Source organism: Triticum aestivum, chromosome 7A (genome assembly GCF_018294505.1).
Source record: "Triticum aestivum cultivar Chinese Spring chromosome 7A, IWGSC CS RefSeq v2.1, whole genome shotgun sequence".
Lineage (NCBI taxonomy): Eukaryota > Viridiplantae > Streptophyta > Magnoliopsida > Poales > Poaceae > Triticum > Triticum aestivum.
The window spans coordinates 713,908,365-713,925,570 of NC_057812.1; the positions used below are offsets into that span (position 1 = coordinate 713,908,365).

A 17,206-nucleotide genomic window follows, 5' to 3' on the forward strand; every position below is an offset into this window, starting at 1 on the left:
CTGGAGAGCTACATTTCTTATATGTTAACGTTTTGGAGTCTGAATAAAGCTTAACGAGAATGTCTCAAAATAATAGCTATATCTCGCGGTCCAAGCCTAGCCTCACGTCAATGGATGTGCTAGTGGGGTGGCCCGGCATAGTTTCATTCATTTTTTCTTTCTTTGTTCAACTCTTTTGGTTTTTTGTTTGTTCTGAATTTTTGTATTGATTTATATTCTGAATTATTCTAAAGTATGTTATTCCAGATATTTCATTTCCTAAAAAAATTATAAGTGTTCATGGCGCATTTAAAAATTATTCATGCAGTGTAAAAAAATTGTTCGGGTAAATTTTAAAAAATGTCCTTACCATCCAAAAAAATACTGCACGTGTACTCTTAAATGCAATTCAAAAACATTTCAGTTAACATGTATTAATAAACATTCACACATGTATAAAGATGCATAATTTATTTGGAAAATAATCAACGTGTATCAAAAACAGTTGAGCGCCAATACAAAAATGTGCAATCCGTATTTATTTATTTTTAGAAATGTTCAAGGTATATCTGAAAATTGTTTCATGTGTATTCAGAAATTCAACATTCATTCAAAAAGTATTCACCATGTATTTAGAAATTTTTAACATGCGTTTGAAAAATGATCAAACATGTATTTCGAAAAAGTGTCCATCATGTGTTTGAAAAAGGATCACCGTGTATGCAAAAAAATGTACAATTTATATTCAAGAAATGCATTTGAATTTGTAAAACATATTAAAACATTGTTCAAAGTTTAAATTATTGAAGATAATATTTATTCAAAAAATAGTCAACGTGTATTCAAATTATGTTCAACGTGTATTTGAATTTTTATATCTTGTATTCAAAAAAATGTTCAATAATATATTTGGAAAATGGTCGTCATTTATTATAGAAGTCGTCAACATGTAATAAAAATTCGGCGTGTATATATAAAAAATCTCTGAACGTGCATTGGAAAAGGTTGACATGTATTTGAGAAAGAAAAAAAGAAAAAAGAAAAGAAACAAAAAAATTAAATATGAAAAAAATGAAAGTAGAAAAGGCAAAATAAACCAAGGAAAGTCGTAAAGAAAAACAGAGCAAAAATGAAAAAAAAAACCACGTGGAACATTTTGAAATTGGCAAAAAATTATGGAATGTTCCATAACTGATGCTCAGAACCTTTCCAAAAGTATTTCACTGGGACGACATTGTAGCAAGCGCCATTGACGAGGCGGAGATAGCATTTCATACTTCCTGCGGAAAGGTTTAGACCATGCACGTCGGCATTTTGGGGCGCGACTATGTCCCGTGTCACCCGAGACAGATCCAGGTCTCAGCTGAAGGAAGGTGTGAATTAGCCGACCCAGCTCGCGGCAGGCCACTGCATCGTTCCTTTTCCTTTTTCTTCAGATTGTTTTATTTCATTTTCTACACTTGTTTACCTAAGCATATATTTTACAAAAATATACTTAACAGATTGTTTTGAAATGTTAATCATGCATTTCAAAAATGTGATGTGCCTAGAAAAATGTTGACCATGTATACAAAAATTCATACAAATAGTATACGGTGTGCGTGAAAAAAGTTGGTCATGTATTTAATAAATGTTAATCAAGCATCCACAAAAATAATTAAACTAGGATTTGAAAAATGTCACTCAAGCATCTGAAAAATGTCAATAAAGCATTGCAAAAATAGTAAATGTGTATAGAAAAAATGTTGCCATTGTATTCAAATAAGGTTAATCTTGAATTGTATTAGAAAAAATTTAAATTATATTTTAAAAATGTTAGTCAATAATTTCAAAAATGTTAAACATGTATAGAAAAAATATTGATCATGTATTCAAAAAATATTAATCTTGTATTGTATTAAAAAATTAAACTTGTGTTTGAAAATGTTAATAAAGCATTTAAATAAATGTTAAATGTGTTTTGAAAAATGGTGAACATGTATTCCAAAATGCTGACCTTGTAGTTGAGAAATGTTTATCAAGTATTTGAAACACGTTAAATATGTGTAGAAAAAAAACCATGACTTGGAATTCTAAAAATGTTAATCTTGTATTTGATAAATGTTAAATATGTATTAGATATATACGAAAAATGTGTATAGAAAAATGATTAAAGCCGAGAGAAAACAGAAAAAAACCCGATGGAAACCAAGAAAGAAACAAACAAACTGAAGGAAAAGGAACGGAAAAAATACAATGAAAAAAAAGAAAGAAATAAAATTAAAATTAAAAAAATAAAAAATAGTGAAAACAGGGAAAGAAACGAAGCAAATTGATGTTGCGTTTATACAAAATTAAAATAATTAAAAAAATTCTAACATTTCTAGAAATTGCGTCAAAAAATGTGCACATATTTTTTGGATAATATTGTAGAAAATTAGAATATTGTTCTGATTTTAAAATTTTACTTTTATAAATAATAGTTTTTTCGAGTTTTTTCATAAAAATCAAACGAATGATCTTAACAAAAATACAAAAAAAGCTGCTACAAAGCATTAGAACACTAGGGAAAGCGCTTGCGACAGAGCTTGTGAGAGACACTACACTATAGAGTCAATGGGCCAGCCGAACGCCCTCATGCAATTTGCCTCCCATTTGACGTATTAAGCGTAAAATAGTAATTCCCGCACCCGTCCACATTTGCCGGAAAAGCACGGTCGGCCACATGATCGCCATGTCCATCCATGTTGCAGCGTGCTTCCTACTCCCTTTCCAGGAGCCAACGAACCGTCATGCAAAACAATAAATGGAGGTTCCAGTGCAGCCCATGGTCAGTTAGCCGAATGATGCAGAAGCAGGCGTCGTGTCACAAGTTACCTGCCCGCCACGCCGCATCCAAGCCGACCTAACCGGTGTAGCTCTGGTACGTGGAAGGCAAATCCTCACTATTCCTCGTAGTACTAGCATTTTCTAGAGGTGCACACGCCGGGAGTGGTACAACCTGCATTGGATAACCAAATTGGTGCTAAAAGTCGCAAATGCATGTGTTTGAGTAGCTGAGCACATATGCGATTTCTGTATGAGGTGTGGGTCCCGGCAGAACGTGATAGGTGGTTGAAATGGGCCGCTCGTGTATGTATAGGAGAAAGAGTAGCCCACGGTCACACATCGTCCCGCGGTCGAATGCATCAGAGTAGGCCGCATATGGATAGCCCATCGAGAAAGGAAAGCAGGCCTGGACCGGGCTATGGCCGCCCTACCATCCCGTCTTTTCCTCCCCCCTCTCCTCGAGTCGAAACGAACGAGCGCGTCTGTCCCACACGCCACAAACAGGATAATATAGAATGTTGACATTGTGTACGAAAACTACATACAAATAATATAGAATATGTGTGAAATTTTGATCATGTATTTAGTAAATGTCAATCCAGCATTTTCAGAAAAATTTAAACACATCATTGGAAAATGTTAATAAAGCATTTGAAAATGATAAATGTCTATAGAAAAATGTTTACCATTTATTCAAAAAAAGTTTAATCTTGAATTGTATTGAAAACTGTTAAGCTTGTATGTGAAAAATGTTATACAAGCATTTCAAAAATGTTAAATGTGTATAGTAAAAAAATTAAACCATGTATTAAAAAGGTTAATTTGTATTGACTTCACAAAATGTTAAACTTGTATTACAAATATATTACTCAAGTATTGAAAAATGTTGAGTGTCTAAATAATAAATGTTGACCATGGATTTAAAAATGATAATCTTATATTGTATTCAAAGAATGTTAAACTTGTTTTCAAAAATGTTAATCAAGCATTTAAGAACTGTTATATGTCTATAGGAAAAATGTTGACCATGTTCAAAAAATGTTTATGTTGTATTTAAAAAATTATCAAGCATTTGAAAAATGTTTACTGTGTACAGAAAAATGTTGACCATATATTCAAAAAATATTGATATTTTATTGAAAAATGTTAAATGTGTATAGAATGTTTTTACCACATATTGAAAAAATGTTGATCTAGCATTTGAGAAATTTGAAATATGTATTTGAAAAATGTATTAAATTAAACATATACTAAAAATTTGTAAAGAAAAACAATGAAAACCAGGAGAAAACAAAAAAACCCGATGAAAATGAGAAAGTAACAAACAAACCGAAGTAAAAAGAAAGAAAACAAAGCCAATGAAAACCGAGAAAGCAACAAGGGACACGGCAAAAAAAGAACAAATAACAAGAATGGTGAATACGGGGAAAGAAACAAAGAAAACGTATGTAAAAAGTAAAATAAAGAACAAAAAAATCAGTGGGAAAAACTGGCTCTTTTACCTCAAGTTGGTTGCGCCTAGAGATTCACCATGAAGTCGTCATAGACCAGGAGGCTAAAATCACTGCCAACAGCCTAGGAGAGCTGGTTTGGTTTCGATCCCCTTGTGCGCCACCTTTTTCACCAATATTTCTTCTAATTGTGTGCTAATGGGCTGGTCCGTTACCGTAGACACTTTACGTGAGAGATTTGTCTGTCTCGCATGGAGCGAGATATAGCTCCCGTGGGCATTTTGTCCCCTAATCCTAACTTTGTTGTTAAGATTTGGGCTGGCCCGTCAGCCTAGCATACTATATGATTTTTTTAATTAAATTGTAGGAACGCTCTAGATGGTTCCATTTTCAATTTTTTTTCTTTTCTCTGTTGATTTTACCTATGATTTTTTAAGAAAATTTTATTATTTTATAAAACGTTAGAAAACCGAAAGAATATTCAAAATAAAAAAAACATTTTCAAAGGTGCTCGTGTGCAAAACTTTTATTGTAATTTAAAAAAAGTTTCAAAGATTATAAAAATTCTAAATTATAAACTATTAAGAAAAATAGAACAATAATCTATTTTTTTACATAAAGTGCTTCTGAACAATGTTCAGATATATTTTGAAAATATTCTTACAAAAAGTAGAAAATTGCTAACATTTTTATAAATTTCAATTTTAGAAAGAATAGTTTGTTTTGATGTTTTTGTTAAAAACCAAGCAAATAACCTCGACAAAAAGACAAAAAAACTACTAAAAAGCATTAGAATACTAGGAAAAATGCTCGCCCTATGCCCTCATGAATAGGCCGGCCCAACGCCCTCGTGCCATTTGCTTTCCATTTGATGCAACAAGCGTAAAACAGTCATTCTCACACCCGTCCGCATTTGCCGGAAAAGGACGCTCGGCCACACGATCGCCCAGTCCATCCACGTTGCAGCGCGCTTCCCATTTCCTTTTCGGGGAGCTGGTGACCCGTCATACAAAAAAAAAAGAAAATTAGGGTTTAGTGTTTAGGATTTGCCGTGGCCAGTTAGCCAAATGACGCAGAAGCAGGCGTCGCCTCATCAAACTGCAAGTCCGCCACGCCATATCCCGGCCCCACCTGACCGGTGTAGCTCTAATACATGGAAGGCAAATCCTTACCATTCCTCGTAGTACTAGCATTTTCTAGAGGTAAACACGCCGTGAGTGGTACAACCTTCATTGGATTTCCGTATGAGGTGTGGGTCATCCCGTGAGCACGTGATGGGTGGTGGAAATGGGCCGCTTATGCATGCATAAGGCCAAACTTCATCGCGTGACCCATTTCTATCCTAAATGATCCGTTTGTGTCTGTTTAAAATAAAACGGACAAATCAAACGACCCAACGCATGAGAGCATACGAACATTTTGTCCGGCCCATGTCTGCTTTTGCCTCATTTCCAGACCAAAGTTGCTCTCGGTTTGGGGGCAAAGCGGACAGAAAGCGGACGCCTTTGCGTCCTCGTCGTCCGCCTGTGTCCGCCTCGACCCCACATGTCACTCTCTCCTTTTCTGTACCTGGCTCACCATGTGCACCCACGACCACGACGTATGGGGTGAAAATGGGGTAGTAGCACTGCGTGCAGCGAGTTTGTGCGGTCTCTGTCCGTTGTTTGTTCTCCTTATTTCTACCCCGTACGGATAAAATCTGGATAAAATGGATATAGATTTAGAGTCGTGCGGTGGAGTTGGCCTCACAGAGTAGGCCGTGTATCGATGGCCTGTTGAAAAGGGAAAGCGGGTCTGGGCCGGGTCGTGGCCGCCCTACCATCCCGTCTTTTCCCTCGCCTCTCCCCCCCCTAGTCGAAACGAACGAGCGCGTCCGTCGCCACACGTCACGAACGGGCGACCTGAAGCTCAGCTCAGACACACAGATGAGAGTAAATTGCACAGAAGTACCACAATTGGGGCATTGGAAGCAGATTGGTACCAAGTTTGGTAATTTTTACATGTCAGTACCAAGTCTGGGGCTATACGTTACAAAAAGGTCTAAATCGCGTATAAACGCGTATTGACAGTGTATCTGACCGGCGGGGCCCGCCTGTCAGCTGCCGACGTGGCATTTTTTTGCAGAAAACCCCCCGCACCTCCTTCGTCCTCATGCGGGGCGGCGCCTGGTCTGGATCGAGGGGAGGATCCCCTCGAGCCCGAGCTCCTCTCGCATCACCGCCGCCCCCGCTCGCGTCGGAGCTGCCCCTGCTCGCGCCGCCGCGGCCTCTGCTCGCGGCCCAAGATCGCCGACAGGGCGACGAGCGACGTGGTGGTGCGACTGCGGATGCCGGACTCGGGCCGGGACGAATGGCTCTACTGCCACTCCGGCGTGCTCGCCGCCGGGAGCGGCTACTTCGCCGACCGCCTCTCCGACGCCTGGCCGACGTGCCAGATCCTGCTTGAGGCCGCCGACCCCGTCTCTCGCTTCGGATTCAGCAGCGCGCTCGCCCTGCTCGAGGCCGCCGCGCACCTCGGCTGCGCCCGCACCGCCGCCGCCTGCGCCGACTACCTCGAGTCCGCCCCCTGGGATGAGGCCGACGAGGAGGAGATCCTCGCCGCCAGCCACGCGCTCGCCTTCTTGCTGCCGGGATACCCGTGCATGCTGTCCTCCACGGGACGCGGCTCCCTTGCCACTCGGCGTCCCGCTGGTGAGCCCACCGTCGAGCAGCCGCTCTGGCCGTGCCGAGGCGCTTGGGCTCGCGAGTCCTCCCTGGTGACTCATTCGAGGACGAGCGCGGCGGGATCTCTTCTCGCTGTCGGTGATGCGGCCGGTCGGCCAGCGCTGGGGTCTCCGCCGTGCTCTCCTCCCCTCGATCCAGATCGAGCGCCGCCGTGCGTGAGGACGAAGGAGGTGCGGGGGGTTTTCTGCAAAAAAAATGCCACGTCGGCAGCTGACAGGCGGGCCCCGCCGGTCAGATACACTGTCAATACGCGTTTATACGCGATTTAGACCTTTTTGTAACGTATAGCCCCAGACTTGGTACTGACATGTAAAAATTACCAAACTTGATGCCAATCTGCTTCCAATGCCCCAATTATGGTACTTCTATGCAATTTACTCGACAGATGAGGATGCAAACCGCTGAGAAAAGAGAGATGGGTCCGTGCAGAGGTAAAAAGTTGACGAGCTAGCGTGACCAGTGATGACGCGCGCCACGACGGCGGCCTCGTGCCCCGTGCGGGTCTGACACGGCGCCGAATATCCTATTGCACGGGGGGCGGGTGCGATCGATGCGGCCGCGCATGGACGCACGGACATGACAGCGCGATCGTGGCTGGCTGGATCGTACCAGCGGTTGAATCGCAGAGCGGGCAAAGATCTCCTCTGTTTTGTTTAAGCAAAACAAATCCAAGCGACCGTCCGAGGAAGCTGCGACGAAGCTGCGTCCCCCCTCCCCGCCGCGCGCGGATCCAGACGTGGACTCGTGGAGGTGGCAACGGCGGTTGGGAGTCGGGCCGGTAGTACGTATCGTACCCGCTTGTACCTGTCGGTGGGCCTGGGGACCGCCCCAACCTCGGCCAGCCTGGCCTCGAGCCCCGCGCGGCCACGTCCCGCCTCCCCCGCTCGCTCTGGCCGTGACGGACGAACGTGCGGGCGGGCCCACCCGTCATGGGCACGAGCGGGCGTCGGCAGTGGGGTGGGAGAAGGGAGCATGAGTACCCGCTGTACGCTACACTAGTGCATGCATCATCGGGTATGGCGAGGTGGTGGAGGGAGCCCGCGCGAGTCGGCTGGAGGGTTGCGCGCGGATGGACGGCCTCGATTCGATCAAGGTCAAGGGGGGCATGGATCGGCGCTGGCTAGCTCGGGTCACCCAAAGTCACCGACTGGTTTCGAGTCCGCTCCACTCCACCGGCCCCTGCTCCTGTCGTGTCTGTCCATCCAACCAGAGCCGCAAAACAACGAAATACCAACAAATCTCCGTCCAAGTTAGCTACAAACCAAACGAGATCGAGATATGCATGCATGGCTCGATCACTCCCGTCCTGTCCATCCACTGGTGGCAGTTTGATTCAGCTACCACACCGGTGGTGCTGGCCTATCGACAAGACAAGTGCGATACGGATCGAAACCCCACAACAAACTCGGTCCAACTTGGTGGCTCCAAACGAAACGAGGTATGCATGGCTCGCTCGGTCGCTCGGTCCCGTCGACGCAAAAATCACACTCCTGCCCTTCGTGCCTAGGTATACAACTTTCTCCTGACCATTTTACTCCACGTATTAGATTTGTCTTAAGTCAAACTTTAATTTTTTTAACCAAAACTTTTATTAAAAGATATTGACATATACAATACTAAATATATATATACTATAAAACTATATTTCGTAATGAATCTAAAAAGGTGGGTTTGGCATTGTGAATGTTGATACCTTTCTCTATAAGTTTGGTAAAGGTAGAGATATTTTAACTTTGGATAAAACTTATACGCAGACTAAAAAGGACAGGAGGGAGTATCATTTGACCGTGTTTGGGAAATAAACGGATTTGACATTTTTGCTACAGTCGTTGTCCCTGGCGATAAGGTACCACTACCTACTGTCGTGGTCAATGGCGGTAGGAAGCAGGTCAACATGTTTGCGCTGTCTCGGCGCTTGCTGGCGTAGATAAATGGCTACCGTAACGGGCCTCAGCGGTAGACCACCAGGGTCATTGGCGGTATGGCCCCATGGCCTACTGCCCAAAAATTAAAACGATCGCGGGGTCAGTAGCTTTTCATTAAAATTGAGAGTCCTGCCGCTAGGGACCTTGACGGTATGGTCACAGTGTTTATTTTCATGTTATGGCCAGTCAACACAGAAGAAAGAATCATATTTTTGTGCCAAACGGGGGTGATGGACCGGTTTATACTATGAACTTATGGACGATGCACAATGATCTTTGTCTTCGAGGAGTGTTTGGAAGGAAATTCGGATTCTTGTAGCAAAAGTAACCGAAGTGCTTCATCATTGGAAGATTATGTGTATGGATATGCAGTCGGTTTTGCTGAGGGAATGCTTGCTGCTTCTGGATCAACGAAGAGGAGAGGTTTTGAGGATCGCTGGGAGATGAAGGGGCGGACAAAATCTCTCGGCAAGGCATCTATCTGAACGCCTATTCCAGCTGACAGTTGACGATTATTTAATATGATAGCTCTTGTTGGTTACATTCTTTGTTTGTCTTGATGTTGTTTGATCTTCTGCCAGTTTGGGTGGCAGTTCTTATCTAACTCAGCTACTTTAGCTTACCACGAGCACTGTGAACAGTCATGTGTTTTGCTTGCCTCGTGCCCTCGTATAATAAAATGAGATTGGGGGAAACACCTTTCGATCAAACAAAAGATCAATCGAAGTAGAGGAGCAAGGATGAACAAACACTCTCTGTGTCGGGCTCTCACTTTCCTAACAACCTCTCCAACGACAAACTCGCAAACAAACAAACCAAAACAACGCTATGGTTCAAATTTTAAAAATGGTTTAAACAATATCGCCGAGGTGTGTCGACATCTCCGTCCTCACGGTTGTGTTTGGGTGTGGTCTCCCGGCAAAAGCTATGTTCGCGACATCTCCGTCCTCACAGTTGTGTTTGGGCGTTCTCGGCGTCGCTCCTTTGTTGGGACTATCGTGCATGGACACATGAGTTGCAGGTCCTGCGTTGCGTTCCTTCGGTGGCCGTTGCTGTCCAGGTTGATCTTCAAGGGATATATGTAAGTCATCGCTGGTGCGTCCAAGATGATGCCTTTCTCGTGACCATCCAAGTTTCGCCACGTACTCGCCAGTCTCTTTTAAGCATTCATGGGGTGGATGGCGTGTTGGCGAGTGAAGTCTATCTTGATGTGTTGTCTTCGGAGGCGGCAGGTGTTGGTCGAGACACTGCTTTTTCTTTTAGCTTAGGATAGGCCCCTTGTATTGTGGCTGTAATGGGTGTGGTGGCTTGTCATCAGACTGACATGATGGGTGTTGGCTTGTCTACGAACTTGCCTCGGTGTGGAGTGGAGTGTGCACTGCACTTGTTGTTGGCAACAAGGGCTTTCTTCATATAACTTATTTTCGTCTTTTATAAAAATATGGTCCGTCCAGGTGTGTTGTTAATTTTCTTTTTGAAAAAATCCCTGCCGATAAAAAAATTCGGTCGAAGTACCAGAGCGAGGACGAACAAACACTCTGTGCTGCGCTTTCACTTCCGGAACTGAAACGACAGCACACTCGCAAACAAACCAACCGAAACGACGCTAGGGTTCAAAATTTGAAAATGGTTTAAACAAAATATGCCACCGCTGTCTAGCCTGCACATGGGGCCAGTGAGACGCGGCCCCACATGGCATCCAGCCAGGGGAAACGACAAGCGCCGCGGGTGGGATAGGAATAGGACCGGACGAGGCAGGAGGTTTCGTTTCCGGTGCCGTTGCGTGCATGCATGCAGTTGGATGGGGCCTCGTGCGGCCAGCTGTTGCTGCCGCCCACATCACCGGCCGTGTCCGGCTACAAATACCACGCTCCCATCTCCTTCCCCCGACAACCACCACCACCACCACCGCTCGCCGCCACCCACAAGAATCAATCGTCTTCCCGTGATCCCATTCCGTCGTAGGCTCGTACTAGATGGAGGGGTGTGACCGGATCAGGGGCCCGTGGAGCCCGGAGGAGGACGGCGCGCTGCGGCGGCTGGTGGAGCTCCACGGCGCGCGCAACTGGACGGCCATCGGCCGCGGGGTGCCCGGCCGCTCCGGCAAGTCCTGCCGCCTGCGGTGGTGCAACCAGCTCTCGCCCGGGGTGGAGCGCAGGCCCTTCACGGCCGAGGAGGACACCGTCATCGCCCGCGCCCACGTCCGGATCGGCAACCGATGGGCCGCCATCGCGCGCCTCCTCCGCGGCCGCACCGACAACGCCGTCAAGAACCACTGGAACTGCTCCCTCAAGCGCAGGCTCGGCGACCTTGGTGCTGACGGGGTCACCGAGGGTGATCTGGACGAGCGGCCGTGCAAGCGCGCCAGCGTCACGCCCGAGAGCACCTCCGGATCGGGGTCGGGGTCTGGCTCTGGGTCGGACCGCAGCGACCTCAGCCATGGCGGTGCCTTCGGGCTTGGCCAGGTTTACCGGCCGGTGGCGCGGGCCGGCGGGTTCGAGCCGGCGGACTGCGCCATGAGCCAGCGACACGAGGAGGAGCAGGAGGACCCATTCACGTCGCTCTCGCTCTCCCTCCCCGGCACAGATGCCCATGGGTTCCACCACGACAGCTCCCACAGCCATTTCCACCAGCCGTCTCCCTCCCCGTCGCCGCCGCCCGCTACGGCGTCCACCACTGCGCCGCCGGCGTCGTCGTACCCGTTCTCCCCCGCTTTCGCCGCCGCGATGCAGGAGATGATCCGTGACGAGGTGCGCAGGTACATCTCCGGCGTCAGCTGCGGCTCCAACCTGCCGTCCATGCCGCAACTGGTGGATGGCGTGATGCGTGCCGCAGCGGAGCGCGCCGGCGGGGTCTCGAGGATGCGGTGACCGATGATCAATCGATTCGATCGGGTCGAGTAAATCGGCAGCAATGCCTGGCTGGCTCGACTCGACCAATCACTCTACGACAGCCGAGTCTGAACTGAATTTAGAATTAGCAATTGGAGAAAGAAGAACTAGGCAAAGCTGACGATCTGCTTCTTTCTGTACATACAAACAAATGAAATGGAAAGAAACTTGCATATGTCTCCAACTTTGAGCTCACTCATGTCAAATTTGTTTTCCTCCGAAAGCAAAAATGGGCACAAGCTGAAAAAAGTTCTGGACGTGAATTTCAAAAAATGTTCATTAATTCTTAAATATTTGCAAGTGTAAGAAATATTCAAGAATTCCCAAAAGTTAGTGAACTACAAACACACGAATTCAAGAAGCATTCGTGAAATTCAAAGATTGTTTGCAATTTAAAAAAAGTTCGTCGGCTGTTTAAGAAATGTTCATGCAGTGTCAAAAAAGTTCATCGCCCATTCAAAAAAATATTAATGACAATTAAAATATATTCACATGTTTCAATAATATGTTCATCACATTTAAAAAAATGTTCATACTACTTAAAAAAATGTTTGTCCATTTAGAAATATGTTTTAGTCATATAAAAAAAGGTTCATTAAATGTGAAAGAATATTCAGGTAATTTAGAGAAAAGAGATGTTTCCTACAATTTTAAAAAGTGTTCACGCATTTAAACAAAATGTGTTTGTGACAATTTCAAAAAACTTTGCATAGTTAAAAGGAGTTTTAAACCATTTTCAAAAGTGTTCGCGCATTTGAAAACAAATGTGTTTGTGACATTTAAAAAATGCACGCATAGTTAAAAGAACTTTTATACCATTTTAAAAAGTGTTCACATATTTCCGAAATGTGTTCATGTCATTTTTTTAAAATGTTAATACAATGTAAAAAAATGTTCACATAATTTAAAAAATGTTTCCTATCATTCACACAATATTCGATGTGTATTTCAAATCTTTAATATCTAGACCAAAAAATCAAAACATTGTGTTCGAAAAAAGTTCAACGTATATAGGACAAATGTTCAAGTGTATTGAAAAAATCTGCATGTACTTAAAATAAAAAGAGTAGAAAAACATCTGGGCAGCGAGGTTAGTGTTTCTCACCCTACGTGCGTGACATTGCGATATTGTGTCAATCACTTTAGATTAATTCGAGGGGTTCAACTAGGACGGCGGCTCTAGGGCACTGATCTTTTGGGGCACGTGCATGAAGACTTTCAGGTTGTCATCGTTAATGTTAGGCGGTTGCGGAATGGGAACAACGATAGCGGCATGTCGACGGCTCGTTCTAACGGCGGTAGTAGTCGTTCGGCGGTCTAAGAATCTCGACATAACTTTTATTATATTTGGGACACTAACTTTTACTAAAGTTTGGGATACATTGAGGTTCATCTTTGCCCGCCCGGTCCACCGTACATTTCCAGAACAGGCCACGCATTCCCTTTCCGCGCGTGAGAAGAGCTCAAGAGCATCACCACTGATGACGCGCGCCACAACGGGCGCCTCGTGCGGTCGTGCGGGTCTGACAGGGCGACGAATATCCCATTGCACGGGCGGGCGGGTGCGATGGATGCACCTGCACGGACATGACAGCGCGACCGTGGCGTTGCTGGATCATACCAGCGGCAGTTGTTGAAGGAGATCGAGCGGGCAAAGATCTTCTCGGTTTTGTTTATGCAAACTAAAAACAGACGGACCGGACCGTCCGACGAAGCTGCCACGAAGCTGCATCCACCTCCCCGCAGCGCGCGGATCCAAATTCAAGACGCCCGTCCGCCATGGACTCATCAGGCCCCTCCCAATGCTCCATCTTGTACGGGTGCTAAACATGTCATGTAGACAAAAAATCTGATGTGGCAAGGCAATTAAGAGGAGAGAGGTGGGTTTGGTGACCCCAGAAAGAACCAATGCCAAGCGCGTAAACCTAGGCAAAACGTTTAAATAAGGCAAACTCACCAATGCATGAGAGAGTTTAGTAGCCAAATCATTAAATGAAGGAAGTTTAGCTACAAGAAGCTAAGCACCTATGCATTGAGGAGTTTGATTGCTAAGTTATTTAATATGCTTAGCACCCCATCTAAGTACCAGTCCATTGCGAGCAGCCTCACTGGTGGCGCGCGCTGTGGTTGGTTCGTTTGGCGGCGGCGGTTGCGGTTGGGACCTGGTAGGGCAGTACGTACACGTAGCGTAGCAGCGTACGGTCGGTGGGACGGGGCGCCGCCCCAACTTCGGCCAGCCTGGCCGCGAGAACCCATCGCCACCGTTGCTTCCGGTGAGATGTCCGCGTCCCGCCAAGGAAGCCGCGCGCCTGGTCTTGGAACACTGCGCTCCAGCCTGTCCGCGCGGACCGAGGAGCTCGACGGACGAACGTGCGGGTGGACCCACCCGTCATGGGCACGGAGGGGGCGTCGGCAGTGGGGCACGTACCCGCGGCTGTACGGTGCGGTTGTGCATGCATCACCGTGTACGGCGTGTGTGGCGAGATGGAGTTGGAGGATGGATGGTCAAGGGGGCATGCATGGATCTCCCACATGCATCCATCGGGCGCCGCCTAGGTCGGGTCGGGTCGCCCAACGTACCTACGCTACGCTGGTTGGTTTCGAGTCCACTCCACCGCCATGCGATCGACGCACCTGCACGGACATGACAGCGCGATCGTGGCCATCTAGATCATACGTACCAGCGGTTGAAGGAGATCGAGTGGGCAAAGATCTCGTCGTTTTATGTTTAAGCGACGGGACCGTCCGAGGAAGCTGCGACGAAGCTGCCTCCGTCCCTCCCCGCCGCGCGCGGATCCAAGACGTCCGTCCGCCGGAGCGTGCTCTGGTTCGTTGGTTGCCAACGGCGGTTGCGGTTGGGAGCTGGGGCAGTACGTACGTAGCGTACCCGCCGGTACCTGTCGGTGGGACGGGGGGCCGCCCCAACCTGGGCCAGCCTGGCCTCGAGACCCGCGTGGCCACGTCCCCGGCCCGCTCCGTGAGCCCATCGGCACCGTCGCTTCCGGCGAGATGGCCACGTCCCGCCAAGGAAGCATCCCATCCGCCGAGCTTCTGGTCTGTGTACAGCTTCGGTTGGCTCCTACAGGTGAGGTGAGTGAGAGGTGACACGTGAACGTGACAAGTAAGAGCATCTCCAATAGCTTCTCTATATGGATGTCTATACTCGTTTTCTACGACGTGATCCCAAAACAGGCGTCCAACAGCTTGTCTATATGGTCGTCCAAATATACACATCCTTTATATCGACCTTGACAATGTCCACGCCTGGACAATGTAAAGGCGTTGTCTAAACTCAGTTGCAGTCATGATTTCTTCCTCTCCCCAGCGAAAGCACATAAAATCGTACCAATCAATTTCTCATTAAGGGCATTTCTTACCGCGACCCGTAAATTTCCTTCCGCATCCGTCCACGAACAAGGATGCGGGAAGCCGCCATCCAGTCGTAGCCGCATACATTTGAAATTTTATTTTACTTTTTGCCCGCACGATCAAATAGCCGTATACATAGGATGCAGAATTTTAAATAGCCGCATGCAACAGTAGCTAAAATTTTAAAAAGCTGAAATATCCTCCAACATCTTTTTCATCTTTAACCATCTACTAATGCTCAATCAACTCTTCCTCCAGCCGCTCGTGAGTTGGTCGATACCGAATTTGTTGATGCATTCAAAAAAAACTCTTCCAATATGTACGGATTCCTGTCAGGAAGTTGGATAGGATCACCCATGTTCTCAAATTCTAGAGCTGCGGCAACATCCTCACCCTCATCCTCGACGATCATGTTATGCATGATCACACAACATGTCATCACCTCCCATAAGATCTCCAGATCCCATTGTTTAGCAAGTCCACGAACAACTGCATAACGATCATCCAGAACACCAGATGCCCTTTGGATATTCTTTCTAACTACTTCTTGTCTTTGGGCAAAGTGAGCCTTTTTCCGGCCAAAATTGGGTTAGGGATGGTGCTGACAAAAGTATTTTTAGCTCCGGCGATTCATCGAACCATTGTCGGGCATGATGAGTATAGAAGGAGCGGATGGTAACTGGCGGGGCGGTCGGAGGACAGTGCTTGAACGGTGACGAAGGAGTAGTGGGATGAAGCCCTGCTAGACGTAGAGTTTCGGCATGGTGTGGCGCGAGGCCAGGGTGGTGGAGCGGTGCCGAAGGCAAGAGAGAAAGAAGGAAGAAGAAGAAAAATAAGGAGGATGGACGCGCGGGGTCCGGAAGGGGTTTTGGGTGGGCTAAGGGTGTCGGAGTCCTACGTGTCTGGTGCCTGGACTCCCGCAAAACTTCCCATGTTTGTCTCCGGTTTGCGGGAGAAAATGCGTCTGGAATGCCCTACGGACCGATACAGGCCTGCGTTGAATGGCGTCGGCGGTTCGAACAGCGTGATCCGAACGGATACGGGCGATTTGCAGGTCCGCCTTGAAGATGCCCTAAACGCCGTGGCCGACAATCCGGTCATTGTTCCATCACAAAAATGCAACCAAAACAAACACCGTACGTCCAGTCCAAAACGTTCAGACTCTCCAATACCCCTCCAATCGAAAGCAAGTGCAGGTCGTTGCACACGACAACAAGCAACCAAGAGAGCTGTAGAGGTCGGATCTAGCCAGTAAATGACCATCAAGCCGTCCTCCCAACTTGGAGGGAGACCTACTCCGAGAGGCCATCCATTGAACCTTGACCTCGACGAAGATGGACGCTCGCCGTTGCCGCAGAAATGCCAAGGCACTATGGCTTCGCATCGAGGAGTTGGAATGGCTTGCTCGGTGACCAACACCGTGAAAGCCGTGTGCCTCCCCAAAGAGAAGGCCCACGCAGCCCTATACCTTAGTGGGTTCCCCTCATCCTCCCCAATCGACAATGACACCTCACTTACCACATCGACACCTGTGCACTAGTATTTACTCCCTTGTATGTAGTTTGTATTGAAATCTCTAAAGAGACTTATATTTGGAAATGGAGGGAGTAGTTCTAGATCGTATTTTCCTACAGAACAATCTATGGCTAGTTTCATGTTGAACTTGCTTTGTTCGGTTTCCATAAATTGTACTCCCGCAACTTATAATGTAAGACATTTTTACAAGCTAAAACAACTTGCAAAAACATCTCATATTGTGGGACGAAGGGAGTACTATGTATATGTGGATCTATTTCCATGTTGCATGAATTTGGAGAGTTTAATATTGAGGGGCAGCTATGAACACAGACATTTGAGGGCTGATCGGACGCTGTCTGCAATCATATAGGGACTCAAATTACCACATTCCAGTTGTAGCTGCTCTAAATTTCAAAAAATACGAGTCGAAACGAGGAGAATAGAGATCATATTTGCGTATTCATTCATCTTCTCCAAACTCCCCCCCCCTTGCCCCTCGTATCTTTCCTGCTTAGACTAGCAACATTTCAAAAGATATAACA

At 46.5% G+C, this 17,206-nt stretch overlaps 1 protein-coding gene across 1 annotated transcript; it reads left to right on the forward strand.

The window, feature by feature from the left end:
• Positions 1-10,776: 10,776 nt before the first annotated feature.
• Positions 10,777-11,952, forward strand: LOC123146938 (transcription factor MYB44-like). The gene has a single exon (XM_044566198.1). The coding sequence runs from the start codon at positions 10,863-10,865 to the stop codon at positions 11,754-11,756; it is 894 nt and encodes a 297-aa protein (XP_044422133.1). The 5' UTR covers positions 10,777-10,862; the 3' UTR covers positions 11,757-11,952.
• The last annotated feature ends 5,254 nt before the right edge of the window (positions 11,953-17,206 follow it).

What these genes read in the sequence shown, in the direction of transcription:
- LOC123146938 (XM_044566198.1), top strand. Translation starts at nt 10,863, where the DNA reads ATGGAGGGGTGTGACCGGATCAGGGGCCCGTGGAGCCCGGAGGAGGAC.